This window comes from Xyrauchen texanus, chromosome 35, assembly GCF_025860055.1.
Source record: "Xyrauchen texanus isolate HMW12.3.18 chromosome 35, RBS_HiC_50CHRs, whole genome shotgun sequence".
In the NCBI taxonomy this organism is placed as follows: domain Eukaryota; kingdom Metazoa; phylum Chordata; class Actinopteri; order Cypriniformes; family Catostomidae; genus Xyrauchen; species Xyrauchen texanus.
In genome coordinates, this window is record NC_068310.1 from 13,619,578 (window position 1) to 13,638,602 (window position 19,025).

Consider the following 19,025-nt stretch of genomic DNA (forward strand, 5'->3'; position numbering starts at 1 on the left):
CACATGTGAGTCGCTCTGCACTATCCTGTCACCTGAGCTTGCATTTCGAGAGTAGCACAGTGCAACTTCAGGCTTCAATCACCCCACGCACATCCGTGTCCCACATGAGAACCATATTTAGTGCTTATAAAGCAAGATGAATATCATAAGGCTGGCATGAGAGTGTCAAAATAAAGATGTATCTCAAAAAATATACATCGAAGTCTGTGAGTTGAATCGATGACATTGCATCGTTGTTTATTGGACTGATGGATCATTACATTCCTTGTAAATTTATCGATTTTCTGATGCATTATAATCTTCATTTATATGATTCCAATATCTATTCTTAAATCCCAAGATTGATCTTTTACTCTATGTGTAACCCTCTACTACAATGAGAGGAAATCACTCACATATGCAACCAATGTGACTTAAATGTTTTTGATTAGCCACTGGCTGGTAAATGTTCAGATTTTACTTACCAGTGATTGAGTGGTATTGTAGGAAAGAAGTTCAGCATTGAGATATTTTCAATGCGTGTTGAGGGTAAGAGTTTAGTGTGACTCATTCCATGTTATGAGTTTCCAAATACGAGATCTATGCAATCCATTTGTCTTTCAATAATGTCTCTTTTAATATACTTTCTGTTATTTACAGTCAGTTCAGATGTTAATCAAAAACAACAAAAATAAACATTTAATTTGAATCACGCATAGCATGGAGGATTTAAAGCCATTTGAGTCTTCTCTAGTAAATATGCGCTCATTTACAGACTCTCTTTACCGAACAGACGGTTTTATTTAAAAACAAAAAGCATGTTCAACAAATCAATGTAAATACTTGTAAATGGTACAAATGATCTATGAAAACAAAAAACATGTAACAAAATATAATAAATGCAATATAATATCATATTTATTGATAGAATATATGGATTTGTTAATAATAAAAAAAAAAGCACATTTTGACCAAAATGATGAAAAACTATTAAAAATATTATTGGTAAAATTAACATTTTCTGAATGTACCAAGATAGACGAGTAAAGATGTTGACTACCACCCCTGGAGTCACAAGTTCTAATGCAGGGTGTGCTGAGTGACTCCAGCCAGGTCTCCTAAGCAAACAAATTGGCCCGGTTGCTAGGGAGGATAGAGTCACATGGAGTAACCTCCTCGTGGTCTATATAATGTGGTCTTCCTTAACTGAGATTCGTCCTCCACCACCCGTATTGTGGTGAGTCACTACGCCAACACGAGGACTTAAAGAAATTGGGAAATGGGCATTCCAAATTGGGGAGAAAAAAGGGGGGAAAATCACAACAGAATCATTTTTACCAAGATAGAAGGTCCCCAGGATAATTATCAGCATTAGCTGGGAGAGAATTTCTTTCATATGCAACCAAAATGAACATTATAACTGAATTATACCCATATTAATTTTTATGGAATCAAATCAAAATCAGAATCAAATTGAGAGTTTGTGCATCGTAATCGAATTGGGAAATTTGTATCAATACCCAGCCCTAGTTTTTAATCTAGTTGTTTGTCAATTTTTCAAGTTCTATTGAATTTCCCTCTATTTTTACCTTTGCAGCTTTTTCATGTTGCGTATGTGCTCATCAAGTTTGCCAACTCCCCTCGGCCAGATCTGTGGGTGCTGGAGCATTCCATTGACTTTGGAAAAACCTACCAGCCATGGCAGTACTTTGCCTGTGAGTATAAATAGAATTAGCATTAGATTTATCTAATTTTGTGATGTGTTGTTTTGTGTTCACTTCATATTTTCATCAAGGTTCTTACACAGAGTTTCAGCAGAGTTTCGATGGAGAGTGATGGATTTATCGGCATATAAATAATAACAAGCAATTTATTAATAGTTAAGCAGTTTTTTCTTGCAACATGAAGTGGTGTAGTTCTAAAAATGTACTGTGATAAACCCTTTTGGACTTTGGTTTCATGAAAAATATTTGGAACAAAATTAAAGGGTTACGGTATATCCGGTTACAGCATTTTAACATAATGTTTTCACTCCAGAACAATTGAAAATCAATTTGTTCCAGTTGTTCGGTTATGTTCTGCTAAACAGTTTTCATTTTCATTCCTTGAACCATTTTTATTCCCTGCATCGAACATTGTGAATAAATTGTGTACTATTTTGTAAAGTGTTATCTTCTATTAATGTAGATAATAAATGCAGTAGTTTTCAATATTTACCACTTTAGAAGTATATAATATTAAAGAACACATAATATTACACCACTTGGAGACTTTCCCCTCACTGTCACATTCAATTAAAATGAAAAAATTGGATTTACTGGCCACCTACCCACATTTTTACATGTTTATCATCTTTTCAATGTATTCATTCATTGTCTGTTTTTGCTCTAGCCTCTAAGAGAGACTGTATTGAGCGGTTTGGCCAGAGGTCTATCGAGCGTATCAGTCATGACAATGATGTCATCTGCACAACAGAATACTCACGTATTGTCCCACTGGAAAATGGAGAGGTACGAACACACACAGACACTCATGGAAATTCATGGATGCTCACAAATCTGACATTATTACCTTGTCCAGTTATGTTGGCACATTAAGTTTCTTGTTGTCTTTGAAGTGAAGTTTACAGAAGACTACTTTGTGGTATTGATGTCATTGTGTTTCCATGTTTGTGTGTTTATATCTCTCTCACACACATTTTCAGATTGTGGTGTCTCTGGTGAACGGACGACCAGGTGCGATGAACTTCTCCTACTCTCCTTTCCTGAGGGACTTCACCAAGGCTACCAACATTCGCCTTCGCTTTCTCCGGACCAACACACTGCTGGGTCACCTGATGGGTAAAGCCCTGAGAGACCCCACGGTCACACGAAGAGTAAGATAGACTGGACTAACATTCAGTATTTTCCTCAAAAATACAACAGCTCTAACAATGCTGAACAGGAACAACTAAGCAATAGTGTAAAAACTTTGTGTTCTTCTCTTTTAAATCTTTAACATGCTCTTTGTTTATTCTTCAGTATTATTACAGTATTAAAGACATCAGTATTGGGGGAAGATGTGTGTGTAACGGCCATGCCGAGGCCTGTAATGCCCAAGACCCCAACGACCCGTACAAGTGAGTGACCTGTATTCAAATATTGCTTGCCTGTCCCTATACTTTTCAGTCAGACATAGTTTAAAGAGGAAGAATGACATACTATTCATAATCTGCTTTTTCCTGTTTCTGGAGGAGGTTCTGTGCTTATCATTAACTTAAGTTTCCACACGCACACAGTCACAGCACACTGAACATTCTGAACATTCTGCACATATTTTTACCTCAAAATATTACTTATCCTCAAGCACTACACTAACAAATAGGAACTCAATATTACCATGGTATGAACACCATGGTATTTGTTATTTGGAAAAGCAAAAACATGTTTTTTGGACATGTACTATGGTAGTACCATGCTATTCTTTGAAGTACTTTGGAGCAGCCTTTATGTGTTACCGGAATTATCCTGCTTCCCACTTCCGAAGTGGCAATAACAAATACTTCACGTTAATATTACCATGGTACTATCACAGTTATTTGGACAATTTTTTGTTATTTGGAAAAGTAATAACATGATTTTTGGACATGCACTATGGTACTACCATGATATTCTTTGAAGTACTTTGGAGTTATGCTGCCTTTATGTGCTATCGCAATTATCCTACTTCCCACTTCCGAAGTGTTAATTACAAGTAATTCACATTCAAGTGCTTTGTTGTCAGAAAGACCAGGAAACATGGAGGACACCAGGTTCATTTCTGTGTATTTCTAGGGGAAATCTTATTTTGACTCTGTTGTACATATCACTCAGGCAGCTTGCTGTTCATTATGGAATTTTGGGCAAATACATGCTATTTTCTTGGTGTAAAAATGTACAATATGCATCAAATGGTTGCTGATATACATAAAATGGGGGAATCGAAATGGCTAATGCTAACAATTAGCTGTATTTAGACAAATTTATCAAACTTATTGTTCACTACAGAAACCTTACTCTCATCTGCTATGTTGAAAGTTTACATCTCCCAACTCTGAAACTCAGTCATCAAAATTAAAAAAAAATGTCCCTGTCGTAATGACAACTTAAAGACAGCTTAAGTTAACAATTTATCGTTCATGTGCAACTTCAGAGCAGATAACTTGTGTTTATGATCATTTCGATAGCATGTGAAGGCAGTATAAATACCATGGGACCTGAATGTAGTATTCATTGTATACCATGGTAAATAAGTGTCATTGCATTACCATTTTATACCAGCACAATACCATGGTACCAGCACAGTGCTCTTGTGTAAGGGGTTGCACACTCCCTTTCGCAAGGGTATGTTGTAATAAACTCTATTTGGCCTATGTAATCTAGAGAAAATGGCTGCAGGACCAATAACACAACAGAGCAACAAATGCTGGATTTCATTTTTTCTGCTTAGTTATTTAGAATATTTGCATCTTGGAGTTTGTAGCTGGAAGAGTTACAGGCAGGTCTATGCGCATATTGCAAGAGAGTGAGTGATAGTGAATGGGCAGGGACATTCTTCAGAACTTAAAGCCTGCAGGTGTCTGGATTTAAAGCTTGTTAAAACACACGTCATGCGCCTCCGGGACAGCACAGTTTACTGTTAACTATCTTTTCATGTTCTTGACCTTCTAATTGACCAATGCCTAAGTATCCATTTCTAGTGGCTCAGTTTCAGGTCATGCTTTGAACAAAATGTTTGCCAAGGTTTTCATTCATCCAGGTCATTGTAGAACATATTCAAATAGAAAAGGTTTCTTTTTGTTAAAAATGTTTGAAAATGTCAAATGTGGCTTCATCTGTTTCCCAGTGTATTGGATTGCTGGTTGCTTTTGTTACTTTGATCATTATGCAAGATAATAGTTGTTAGTTAATGAGTACTAGTAGCAAAATATTTGACGCACATTTGAGCCAAATACTGTGGCATGCTCCTTAATCACAGAAGATGTTTGGATAGTCAGCAGATCATTCTGTTTAAATGACAAAGGTTTATTTAACATTTCAGACATCTTGAAATATTCTTTGCACTTGGCATGCACAATCGTGTCACAGTTGAGACATATCCACCGGCTATAAGGTGTCACATATGTCAATTAAAAAAAAAAACTTGCCTGTGTAAGATATCCAGACCCAGAGGGCTAAAACGGATCAAACCAACTAGAAACAGATGCAAGCATTACATTTGGAAAGAAGGGAAGTGTTTCATAGTATGTAACCTTCATGGATCTGTCTTAAATCTGCAGTTCTTTGTGATTTCCTCTGTCGTGGAGAGCGGATGTTTTGGTGCATGTCGGTATGCATGTGCACGCAATATTGAGGCAATCTATTGATCTGATTGTGATCTGGATACTATAAACCCAGATGTTTTCCTCTGAGACAGCCACATGTAAATTTCAGATCAAACTAACATTTTGTTGTTGGTGTTTTAGATGTTTCTATGGTGACTCTTTATTGAAGAAAGCAGCTCAGAACGAGAATGAATGGCTACACAGTCAATGTTCAGAAAGGCATACTACTGTGATACTCTTTGTATTTCTGCAGTATATAGAGTAGTGTTTACTGTGCTCAATATAGATTATTTTTTACTGTACTACTACATTTGCCAAATGTGCTTTATACAACAGAGCACATTGCATGGGTTATATCCCACAAAACAATGCTCTCAACCTGACCTTCCATTTTTAAGCTTGACGAATGAACCAGAACTTTTTTACTCTGATTTAAATTTGCAGAAAGTTAAACTGCAGAGAGTAAATTAGACATGCCTGTAAAGAGGTCATAAGACAAATGTAATGTGGGCATGTAACAGTAACTGTTTGAAATGTTTATCATTGCATTATGTGCAATGTTTAATGTATATTGCTAGTATTCCATTCCATTTCAAACATAGCTTGAATGAACTGGGACGTGAGAGAAAGTGCGAGCGTGGGGCACGGTGAAAAAGTGCACATGCGGTGATTGTCTGTGTTCCACGACTGCTACTGAGTCCTTGAATAACGTATAACATGTAAGTAAGGGCAGCCGGTGGAGATTCTGGTGCCCCCTAGGGTAAGATGGTGCCACCCTAGGGAGTTGTTGCCCTACGCAGACTACGTAATATGCATATAGAGAGCAGCAATACTGGGTAACATTAAGAATGTCGTGCACCAGACCCTCTGGAGGCTGCTCAAAATTCTGCAGCGCCACAGAGCACAACTCACATAACTTTCCACTAAATTCGACCCAAATCCTTATGAAAGGATATTGATTATTTACTCTAGCCAGCACTGGACGATATATTGTGTATATGTATCTTTCGTATAACCTACACAATGTATTTTCAGTGGTTTGACAGCTTGAATGAAACCTATTCAAGTTTGCATACTGAAAAATTGCACAATAAGTGTCACCATTTCTAAACGTTTAGTTTGCACAGTTACACTTGTTTCAGACACAAACCTGCAACTCATCAACATCACTTTGGTCATTCTTGAAGAAGTACAATAACCTTTGTAACTTTTTGTGTATAGTGACTGAATTGACAACTATACAGTATACTACCACCTGCACTGCATTGACGCATACTGTGTAATACCTGTGCCTTGTCCTACTCGTGAAACGGTGCTTCTTGTCCACTGCAGGACCGTCTTCATTATTAAGTACAGTAAATGTTATTTCACCCCCCTAGTGGCCTTCTAAAGCTATTACGCCAGACTACGTTAAATAATTCTAATTTAAATGTGGGCTAATGTTAATATACCGATGCTTATTGAGAAAATAATATGCCGATCAATAATCAATGTATCAATATTGTATGACATTCCTAGTATCCATCCATCTGTGTGCACTGAAGAAAGTTGGCATGCTACTTAATGTTTTTGTTTTAGATGTCAGTTAACACAGTCATTGAAGATCAGCCATAATTCTCACATCAGAACTCACTTTTTGTTCATTATCTCTAAAATTACATGGATGCATGTTCTCATCATATGTCACAACTCCCCCCGCCATCTCCTCCTTTGGAGTCAGCAGCAACTCCTGCACACCACTCATATCCGAGGCAACCTCAACACAACAGTGGACGCGCTGTCACGACAGGTCTCGCTCAGCAGAGAGTGGAGGCTCCACCCCCAGGCGGTCCAGCTGATTTGGGACCAGTTCGGCATGGTACAGATAGATCTATTTGCCTCCCAAGACAAATCCCACTGCCTGCTCTGGTACTCCCTAACGGGGGTCCCCCTCAGGACGGACGCGCTGGCACACAGCTGGCCCCGGGGGCTGTGCAAGTACGTATTTCCCCCAGTGAGCCTTCTTGCACTGGTGCTGTGCAAGGTCAGGGAGGACGGGGAACAAGTGACCTTAGTGGCTCCTTACTGGCCCACTCGGACTTGGTTCTCGGATCTCATGCTCCTCGCGACTGCACCTTCCTGGCAAATTCCCCTGAGGAAGGACCTGCTTTCTTAGGGACACGGCACCCTCTGGCATCTGCGCCCAGACCTCTGGAACCTCCACGTCTGGCCCTTGGATGGGACGTGGAAGATCTGAGTGACCTACCACCTGCGGTCGTAGACACAATTAACCAAGACAGAGCTCCCTCTACCAGGCAGCTTTACGTCCTAAAGTGGCGCTTGTTTGCAAATTGGTGTTGTTCCTGGTCTGAAGACCCGCAGAGATGCACAGTTCGGTCAGTGCTTTCATTCCTGCAAGAGAGGCTGTCCCTCTCCAACTTGAAGGTGTATGTAGCTGCTATTTCGGCCCACCACGATGCAGTGGACGGTAAGTCCTTGGGTAAGCACAACCTGATTATCAGGTTCCTTAGAGACACCTGGAGACTGAATCCAACCTGGCCAAGCCTGTTCCCTTCCTGGGATCTCTTAGTGTTCCTCTCAGGCCTTCAGAGAACCCCTTTCGAGCCGCTTCAATCTGTAGAGCTCAAGGCCCTCTCCTTGAAGACGGCCCTCCTGATAGCGCTTGCTTCCATCAAGAGGGTTGGGGAACTGCAAACGTTCTCTGTCAGCGACACTTGCCTGGAGTTCGGTCCGGCAGATACCCACGTCATCCTGAGACCGCGACCGGGCTACATGCCCAAGGTTCCTATGACCCCCTTCAGGGACCAGGTCGTGACCTGCAAGCACTGCCCCGGGAGGAGGCAGACCCAGCCTTTTCGTTGCTGTGCCGGTAAGTGCTTTGCGTATCTATTTGGACCGTACACAGAGCTTTAGATGTTCTGAGCAGCACTTTGTCTGTTTTGGTGGACGGTGCAAAGGGAATGCTGTCTCCAAAAAGAGGATAGCCAACTGGGTCGTTGACGCCATCTCCCTGGCCTACCAGACCCAGGCCGTGCCACAGAAGTGTGGCATCCTTGTGGGCACTGGCCAACAGCACCTCCCTAGCAGACATCTGCAGAGCAGAGGGCTGGGCAGCACCCAATACATTTACGAGATTCTATAATCTCAGGGTTGAGTCGGTCTCGTCCCATGTTTTGTCAGGTCCGAGCTGGTAGAATTCGGTAAAATGGAACAACTGACCGGGTGTACCGCTTGCATTCAGCGCCTTTTCCCTCCATTGAGGCGAACATGTGAACTCTTATCCCAGGAGATCCCACTAACTCGTCTCCCTGGATGACTCCTCCCTAGCCCTCTGGCCTGCGAATTCAGCGGAGGAATTTGCGACCAGACCCACAATGAGTTTCAAGTACTCTGTACTGGGGTAGGGCTCCACAGGCCTAATTCCCTCTTCAGGCAACTCACTGTGATGTATTTTCCACGGTACGGTCCCCCTGTCAGCGGACCCACATCTCCCTTGGGCAGTCTCTCTGCTCCGATCACTGTGTTTGTAGAGCTCCTCCCTTACTAGGTAGGACTTACCACCGCACCACTCCCATGTGTGGTTTGTTGGGGCATTGGGGAGGGTTACGTGCGGCCGATACAGCAGATTCTAGCACGCAGTAGCTTGCTTGCACCTGTGTCAACAGTTCACGTACACGTTCTAGTGCATGCGTTTTTAAATGGGACACCTTGTGTCACTACATTCAACCCAACGTTGAGTGAGTGACAGAAGGAGAATGTCATGGTTACTGTTGTAACCTCCATTCCCTGATGGAGGGAACGAGATGTTGTGTCCCCCTTGCCACGACACTAGACCTACTACTGTAAACGGCTGAACCTTACTCGGCTCCTTATTGAAAAACCTGACTGACAGACGCACGTCCGCTTCCCTTTATACCTGTCTGTCCGGGGTGGGACATGCAAATTCTGTCTGCCAATTTCTCAGTGGCCTTTTCTCAAATCCAGAGGTACGCGAGGCTCTCAAGAAAGACCTCTTGTGTCACTACATTCGACACAATGTCTCGTTCCCTCAATCAGGGAACGGAGGTTACAACAGTAACCATGACGTTTCTATCACTCACTTTTTGTTTATCACAGTTAAAATCACAATGAAATCTCATTCTGAAACTTTAGCACAATATGCTGTACAGTATATCCGCTTCTTTCTTCACGAAAAAACAGTTCACGAGTTCACATGTTCATGTAATTTTGAGGCAATGGTAAATAGTTAAACTAGTTTGTCCCATACTACATAAAGAGATAATACATGTTAATGGATTAATGTAAATTAATGTCATATGAAGGTGGAGATGAGGCAGAGGATGGATGCTGTACGAATTGTCATTAGAGAGGTATGCATGCCTTTATATACTCTAGTGATGATTGCAAGATTAGATGAACCTGCTCCTGCCGAAATTATGTTTACAGCTCCAGTTAATGGTTTATTGCCATTTTTTATAGAATTGTGTATTTCTTTCTCATTACTTTAACATGTTCTGATTCAAAATACAGATTATTTCATGGCTATTGTAAATGCACTATATATTGTTCCTATGTCTTATAGTCAAGACAAATATTTGTAACTGAAGATGTTGTCTCTATACCTCCTGTTATGAATATTATGTATTTTCATCACCACTGATTTCAACAAGGGATGCACTGATCAGATACCTGGGTCAGTATTGGCTCCGATTGGCTTTTCTTTTACTGAATCGGGTATCTGTCTGACGAGCCCCATACATATTCAGTACTGTGTGTTTTTCATAGTTAGTGATGTAGAAAATAATTGTACTTTGGTACCAAGTTGATACTAAAATAAAAAAAGATGTAAATCTACCTGTGTTGATTGGTTTATTCTTAAGCCATTTATAACCTTACACAGATACACAGAAAGCTGTTTAATGTGTTTACATGACCACACACATTGTCAGCTTATTAAGCATAATTGGTGTAAGAATGTACATATAAACAAGCTCACTGTTATCGGATGGGGAGGGAGTTCAGGTATCGGAATCAGATCAGGAGAGAAAAAGTGGTATCAGGGAATCCCGAATGCTAATAATTAAATTACTTTAAAAAAAAAATTGAAGGATAATGCTGTTTTTTACTCAGTCATAATGGATCCTCTACTATTTGCATTTTTTCATTAGGTCATCTCATTACTGCAATGTACTTGAGTGAAAAAAAAAAAAGTATTACTCCAAAACATAGGCAAAATATAACTGTTAGGATTCAGACGAGGGCAGACGAGGAGTGAGGATCGAAATGCAGCTCTTTATTAAATAAATAAGAAAACACAGAATAAACAAAACACAGGGAACAAACAAAACATCCACAAGGGGATAACAAAAATGTAAACACTAGAAACAACCGCGGAGGGCACGGCAGGAACACAGTCAAAGACAACCATAACATACAACGACCGACAACGAATGAACAAACAAGAGGGCTTAAATACACAAGGGTGATGATTAAATTAAACTCAGGTGAGAACAATGATACTGGCAGTGATGAGGGCAGGGGATTATGGGAAGTGTAGTTCGGGACAGGTGACAGGGGAGAAACACTGAGCAGACAACGGGGAACCGTGACAATAACAAATGCATGGGTTTGTTTCGTTCTTTTTTAAGCCTTTTAAACTAGTTTGATTGTCTTTGGTTTTAAACCCATGATTTGTCCTTTTTTCCCGGTTATATTAGGCTTCAGTGTGACTGCCAACACAACACTTGTGGACCGTCATGTGATAGCTGTTGCTCTGGCTTCAACCAGTTTCCATGGAAACCAGCCACTACATACAGTGCCAGTGAATGTGAACGTGAGTTTTTGCTCTTTGTCCAGCGAGCCAACAGAAAAAAAAAAAAAAAGATTTAGTACCTGCTGGGGGCCTCTGTGACACATATAAAAAAAATTCTGTCTGCGTGACAGGCTCCTTTTTCCTTTTCTTGATGGAAGAGCAGCATTTTCTTTATTCTTTCAAACAATGCTCTCCTTTGTGTATGAACAGGTATGATATCTAACCACATAGTACTATGAAAGAGACTTTTAGAAGCTTCTGACATTTTTAACACTATTCCATCACTCACACTTCAGATTGGCTTGTCATCTTTTTCTCTCTCCTAACTCATCTTTTAGTACGAAATTAATTTTTAGTACTAATTTATTTAGTTTGAAAGATATATTCAAGAGTTGAAGGAACATACAAAGGATGTGTGCAACTTTGATATGGAAACAAATTAGAGCACACAACAGGGAATATAACCGAAACCGTGCGCTCACACAAAGACAAACAACAAAACACAAGACAGACATGGGACGATAAGTGCCATGCCACAGTCCTGTCAGACAAAAACCTAGACTGACAGAGTGACAGCACCACGACACAGCGTGCTGAAGTGTAATTAGATACCGGGGGGATTTTGGTTTTGCCCTCCTTTCACATGAAATTAACAGGTTTAAACAAGGCACAAAAAAGGTTATTACTCGATGAACTTTGTCAATTGTCAGTTTAGCCTCAATTATTGTTGTAGTAGATTATGAATTTTTGACAAAATAAAGTGAACCTGCAGTGTTGTGTTCACAAAGCATGTGAAACTGCTCCGTGGAAATAAACCAAACTAAACTCTTCTCAAACACCTTCTGAGATAGTCTGAGACCATATGCACCATTCTCATAGACAACACTATTCTTGTGTCTTATTCAGTGTTAGAAGCTTTCAAAAACTTTGTTATTTTGTTTAAATTCCTTATTGTAATTCCAGTGGTAACTAATACCAAGGTAATACAGTTTTTAATTGAATAAAAATAACTATAGTAACTTTTGTTACCAAGGTACATATTTGTAAGGGCAATTATTGTACATTGTTGTATGCCATTTTGTCAGAGGAATGTTCCAGATTCAACACAAGTTAAGTTCAATTGACAGCATTTGTGGCGTAATGTTGATGGCCACAAAAAGTAGACTCATCCCTCATTTATTAAAAATGAAAAGAATATATATATTGAAAATATCATGGTTATATTAAGGCACTTTCAATGGAAGTGAAAGGGGCCAAGCCATACAAATTGTTACAAAAGTATTGCTATAAGATTATACAACATTATACTTGTTAACATGATTTTAATGTAATAAAATCACTTACTAGCCTTAACTGTGTAAAGTATATCCAATACTACAAAGTTGTCATGACAACATAACGCAGGTAAACCTTGTAGTGCCAGTAAGTGATTTCCTCACACTAAAATCATGTTAACTTGTGTAATGCTCACGTTGTGTGGCTATATATTTAAAAGAGTGTTTATTGTAACAGCCCCATTCTTTTCCAATTACATACATTTACATTTAGTCATTTAGCAGTTGCTTTTATCCAAATCAACAAATGAGGAACATACTGTAACAAGCTATTTGTCTTACAAAATCAACAACATCTGCAGTATGACACTGCCAAGTGTGTATTGTAGCTTACATTGTAAGTGCCTTAATGTAACAACAATTTTTGATTTTGTGTTTATAGAGGAGAGACTGAACCCAAAACATTGCTTTATAAACTCTTTTTTTTTTTGTCCATAACAATCTACAATTTTCCTGATTAATTTCTTGTTCTCCATGCTAACTTTACCCTTGGATAATGACTGTTCCCATTCTCTCTTTCTGTTTCCCTTCTCTGCTGTCATGCCTCTATGGACAGTCTGAACTTTCCAGATGGACACTCATGTGTGTGTCTCTGAATATATTTAGCATGTTCTGTCCCATAATACCTGTTTGTATCTGACCAGCTTGTATATTATGCTCTCTACACTGATAAATGAGTTATTTAACCTCACAACTTGAGGCTGATTACATGGTGGTGTAACTGTGTTCTCTGTGTTCATTACAGCGTGTAACTGCCATAGACACTCATCAGAGTGCTATTATGATCCAGAAGCTGACCAGCGGAGAGCCAGTCTTAACATGCAGGGAGTGTACAGGGGCGGAGGAGTGTGTATAGAATGCCAGGTGGGCTCAGGTGCACACACACACACGATAGAGATACAGAAATACTGTTTTTAGAGTGCTTGCAAGGCAGCACAGTATTGAAGTCTCTTGTACTTTTTAATTTACCTCTTTTCACTCTGTAGTTAATTCTGCTATAACAGCTTAACATAGACTTCATTCAAACTTTGTCTTGTAGATAATTTCATTTCCTTAAGTGTGCTATCTAATTTGGGCTTTTGGAAACTTTGTACTCAAGAAGTTAAGAATAGTGTAAAAAAAAAGCCCCTTGACTTAAATTGATAGAATGTTTTCCATTAGAAAGCTCACTGACAGTAATGACGCTATTGTAATGTTTGTATAAAGAATTGCAATATGTCTTTTTTCTTGCATCTATTTGCATACTTCTTGTGATTGTTGTTTGTCCACATTACATGCTTTATTACGTAAAGGACAGTAAACTGCAATTAATTAGTCTAATTCAACTTCTTTCTCCCTTTATCTGTACTTGGGTATTAGGGTTTACAACTTACAATATGATTTCAAACTACTGTTTGAATTATTTACTTTATTCTCTTGCTGCCTTGCAAACACAGGCATTTCCTGTATCACAATCATCAGAGAGTATGTTATCTTATTGTACAGTCATTTTTTATTCACAGCATCACACCACAGGCATTAACTGTGAACGCTGTATTCCTGGATACTACAGGTCCCCTGACCACCCTCTGGAGTCCCCATTCGCCTGTTCAAGTGAGTCTCTTATGGTGGCCCAGAGGTGCACAGCACAACAAAATTTGCAAAGCATATAAAAGCTGAAAACACAACAGAAATAAACCACAGCACAAAGAAATTAAGCCACAACACAGTGAAATAAAACAGCAACACAACGTAATTAAGCCAATACACAACAAAGTTAAGCTACAATGGAAAAGTCACAACACAACAAAATTTAGCCATGATGAAAAAGCCACAGCACAGCAATATTAAGCTATAACATATTGAAATTAAGCCACAACACCATGGAAAAAATGACAACACAACAGAAAAGCCAAAGCACAGCAAAGTTAAGCCACAACATAAATGCCACAGCACAATGAAAGTAAAGCATAGTATATTTCAGCTAAAATCATCTGCAGTTTAAAATGATCTACATTTATCTCAAAAAATGTTTAGTAGGTTGAAAGAACAGTGATCCTTCTTTCTTATAAACTCTTACTTTTTATTTATACCTGTCAGAGGTGTACATCAGTGGAGAGGCCAGACCTGCAGAAGAAATCATCAGTAAGACTTGTACAATCTCTCTCTATTGCACATTTTGATTAAATTTGATTTGATTCATCCCTACAATAAATTGCTTGTCTTCACTTCTTTAGTTGCTATGTGAAGTCAAATATTCATTTCACTGCATATTTTGAATTATTGGCAAGCGAGGGTGTGTTCTGAATGCTTCACACTTTCAAAAGTGAAACTAGGAGAAGCTGATGAGACTGGAGAATTTGCTCCAATAATTTGTAAGTGTGTGTGTGTGTGTGTGTGTGTGTTGTGTAGACTGTGAGTGCAGTGCTGCAGGAACAGAGGGGAACTCATGCAGACCGGACCCTCTCACCAATACGTGTGTGTGTAAACCTGAATTCACTGGAGAGCACTGTGACACATGTGCTCAAGGACACTTCGGCCTTAACTGCCAACGTATGGTCACACACAGACAGAAATTAAATCACACAGGATAGCACTTTAATTAATCATTTTTAATTTAATTGTTTCAATAATAATTTATTAACAAATTGTATGCAATGCTTAGATCAGTTTACATGAGTTCATGTACATTCAATTAGGAATATATATATATAAAATACTTAATGACATTTGTAACAATTTGGATGGATATTTCATAAAGATCTAAGCATTATATAATATATTTTTATTATTATTATTTTAATTGAAACATTACAAAGGGTCATGTGATACAGTCAAACTCATGGTATGTAATACATGTATAGTATATTCTTCCTCATCAGTCTGTATTTATTTATGTATTATACGTACATGTATGTGTGTGCATATCTATTGTGGAGATCCAATCAGCTGTTCTTTTCTGCCCATTTTCAACCTTCCTATGTAAGCTGCTGTAGCAAGGGACATTTAGCAAACACATGCAGAATGTCGTATCTCTGTTGACTGTTGGCTAAACTGCTGTAGCCCTTGTGAGCACTATGTACCACACAAAGACAAAGGCAACAGACAGATTCTCTTTGTGTTCCCTTCCCCCAGGCTGTCAGTGTTCAGGCCCAGGTTGTCTGGATGGGTCCTGTGACGGAATAACAGGCGAGTGTGTGTGCCGAAGCGGGTTTCAGGGGTATTCATGCGAGCAGTGTGTGCCCGGCTACTTCAACTACCCGCTGTGCCAATGTGAGTGCTTGCCATCTCTATGAACTTTACAGTGCAGCCACAATAACTTTAATAACCACAATAAGTTTCCTGTTTAGTGACCTTTTTACAGCTTAACAGTCTGTTTGAGGTTCAACATGACATGGAAAGGGACCCTATTCACTTTCTTAATCCATGTTGCTATTGTGCATAATTCATCCATGTATGTTATTTAAAAGAAATGTTGTCTCTGTAATCTTTCATCAAAATGGAATAACATGCTCTGCCTCTGAAAAGACTTTTCCTTTTGGCTGATGTTACCAAGGCCACACACATAAATGTAGGGCACATGGGCAAAGAAAAACAAAACAAAAGCATTATGCCATTGTTTGCAGCTACTGTAGTTTATGCAGCCTCCTCAGTCTCTTGCCAATAGTTAATACAGTTAACGCATTTTAACTGCTGCTATCATTAATGTGATTAAAATATTATTATTACATTATTATTACATTACATAAAATGGGTTGTGAGTGCCATTTCATGTTGGCTATTAATTTGTCCCCCTCTCTCTCTCTCTCTCTCTCTCTCTCTCTCTCTCTCTCTCTCTCTCTCTCTCTCTCTCTCTCTATATATATATATATATATATATATATCTGTAGTTTGTGGCTGTAGTGTTGTGGGCTCTTTACCTGAGATGTGTAATGCAGCTGGTCAGTGTTTGTGCAGGCCAGAGTTCACTGGTCCTCGCTGTGAGCAATGTCATTCAGGCTTCCACTCCTATCCAGACTGTCAAGGTGAGCCACACATACATGTATTTGAAAAGACGTGATTTGTGCAAATCCGTCTTTAACTACAGTATCGGTATTTTCTTGGTTGTAATATTTTGAATAATTTACCAGTGTGCACCTGTGACCCTCGTACGTCTCTGGACTTCAGCTGTAGTGTCTCGGGCCAGTGTCAATGCAGACCCAATTACAGCGGCCCCAAATGTGACCAGTGTGCACCAGGATTCTATGGTTATCCCAGCTGCTCACGTGAGTCACATCACTTTTATTGCTATTAGTGTAGATTATGATCCATTATGTTGGACGGCTGTCCGCTGGGGTCATTTTGTCCCTTGATGGTGATTGGGCAATATTTTTTAAGGAAAGCATTGTTTGCAGTTGCAGGTGGTTGTAAATTTAAATTTAAGGGGATAGTTCACCCAAAAAAAAATTATAATAATAATTCTCTCAGTGTTTATTCACCCTCATGCCATCCCAGATGTGAATGACTTTTTTTAGAAGAATATCTCAGCTGTGTAGGCCCATACAATGCAAATTAATTTTGAACAGAACTTTGAAGCTCCAAAAAGCACATAAAGGCAGCATAAAAGTAATCCACAAGACTCCAGTGGTTTAATCAATGTTTTCTGAATCAATCAAATTGGTTTTGGGTGAGAACAGAGCAACATATATCTTATTTTTCACTATATCAGCAGTCTCAGCAGGCTCGATAACACTTCCTAGTGCATTCTAGCACTCTGGGCACGCGTCAAGCAATAGGAAGTGTAATCACACTTGAAATAATGATCGTGCCTAGAAACTGCAGTGGCAACATATACAGTGAAAAAGGAGCTATATTTTGGCCTGTTCTCACACAAAACAGATTGGATCGCTTCAGAAAACATGGAATAAACCACTGGAGTCTAATGGATTACATTTATTTTGCCTTTATATGCTTTTTGGAGCTTTAAAGGTCTGGCCAAAACTCTTGCATTGAATGGACCAACAGAGCTGAGATATTCTTCTATAAATCTTAATTTGTGTTTTGCAAAAGAAAGAAAGACGTGCACATCTGGGATGGTATGAGGGTGAGTTAATTATAAGATGATTTTTATTTGTAGTTGAATTATTCCTTTAAAGCTAATTCTCTCTGTCTTTCAGCATGTCATTGTTCAGTGGAGGGCTCTCGCTTTAGTTCCTGTGATCCATTATCTGGTCAGTGTGTGTGCCTGCCAAATATTGTGGGTCAGAGGTGTGTTAGCTGCAGCCCAGATTCATATGGCTTCCCCCTCTGCCAAGGTGATATAACTCAGGCAAATGATACATTGTAATTTCAGATAGTTCTGGTTTGATGCAAGTTTTTTGATGTTTTCTTTTTTCCTCCATTATCTGTGCTTTAGCTGGCACCTGTAACCCAGCAGGCTCTCTGCAGAAGGAGATCCTACCCACAGTGGTGAATATAATTGAACTTTATTGATATTTTTCTGCAATAAATATGGCAATGTTCAGAATGGATATTTAGAGTACTGTCTACTGCATACTGCACAATTTATATTAGTTAAACAATGTGCAATATGCATTAATACAATTTTCATTTCTTTTTTGTTGTTAAAAAAGTATGTTTTAAAGTTTTAAAGTATTATTTTTGGCTAAATACTGAATGTGAATGAGGATCATGGTCATTGTAGTCTTTGATAAGCATACGTTCTGTACATTTACCCTTATTGGTTGTTGTTTTGTGTTGTTTTGTATACCTCAGGGCTCCTGTGAGTGTCGGCCATATGTAGAGGGGTTGGCATGTGACCGCTGTAAGCCACTCTACTGGAATCTATCTCCTGATACAGTCTATGGATGTTCAAGTAAGAGAGACTTATGGCATTTGGCACAAAATTCAGTCTTGACTTATTGGAGCAACATAAACAGTTTAATTTAAGTTGTGTTTACTTTATGGCAGCCATTTAATTGGTTATGATGACAGTTATTTATAATTTTGTCTCTGTGGCTTGTCAATTTTATAGTTAGTTAGATGGTAATATAGAGACAGTAAAAAGCGATGCACTGATATAGAACATTTGGCTTGACTGCTGTTTATTTTATTTAAATTTTTTTGCTGAAAATTGTTATGTCTGATATTTTAAATCTACACTGTTTTGCCTGTTTAATAGGCACTAATGGTTTTTCTAGAATTTGACATCTTTGTAAAAGTCGGTGTCAAAACATGATAATGTACAGAAGAAATGATGAATAACTGTTTAGTACTTTTGAAACATGGCACTCAAAAATACTATAATGTTTCAATAATAAATTAGATAAAACCTCAAATGTACCTGTTTCCAATATCAGACATATGCCAATAATGAATTAGACTAAAACTTATTTTAAAAAAGGTTACTATTGGCGTTTACAATATGATCACCAATATATGTATTATATGCCTATATGTGAATGTACAGTGTATGTATTTTATTGTATATTTCTGTTTTTGTAGTCTGTGACTGTAATACAGTAGGGACTTTGAGTGAGGTTGCAGAGTGCACTCAGGTGAGAAAATATGTCCACTCCATTAATAATAATGCCAGCTTACA

At 38.8% G+C, this 19,025-nt stretch overlaps 1 protein-coding gene across 1 annotated transcript in view; it reads left to right on the forward strand.

The window, feature by feature from the left end:
* The window catches only part of LOC127628542 (laminin subunit alpha-5-like), a 95,124-nt gene that overhangs the window by 28,103 nt on the left and 47,996 nt on the right, over positions 1–19,025 (forward strand). The window contains exons 3-18 of the mRNA XM_052105335.1: positions 1,577–1,694; positions 2,371–2,489; positions 2,684–2,854; positions 3,000–3,091; positions 11,038–11,153; positions 13,212–13,330; positions 13,969–14,059; positions 14,546–14,590; positions 14,858–14,998; positions 15,581–15,718; positions 16,336–16,470; positions 16,576–16,710; positions 17,602–17,739; positions 17,841–17,893; positions 18,200–18,299; positions 18,929–18,981. Coding sequence (XP_051961295.1) covers positions 1,577–1,694; positions 2,371–2,489; positions 2,684–2,854; positions 3,000–3,091; positions 11,038–11,153; positions 13,212–13,330; positions 13,969–14,059; positions 14,546–14,590; positions 14,858–14,998; positions 15,581–15,718; positions 16,336–16,470; positions 16,576–16,710; positions 17,602–17,739; positions 17,841–17,893; positions 18,200–18,299; positions 18,929–18,981 — 1,764 coding nt within the window. The remainder of the gene's footprint in view (positions 1–1,576; positions 1,695–2,370; positions 2,490–2,683; positions 2,855–2,999; positions 3,092–11,037; positions 11,154–13,211; positions 13,331–13,968; positions 14,060–14,545; positions 14,591–14,857; positions 14,999–15,580; positions 15,719–16,335; positions 16,471–16,575; positions 16,711–17,601; positions 17,740–17,840; positions 17,894–18,199; positions 18,300–18,928; positions 18,982–19,025) is intronic.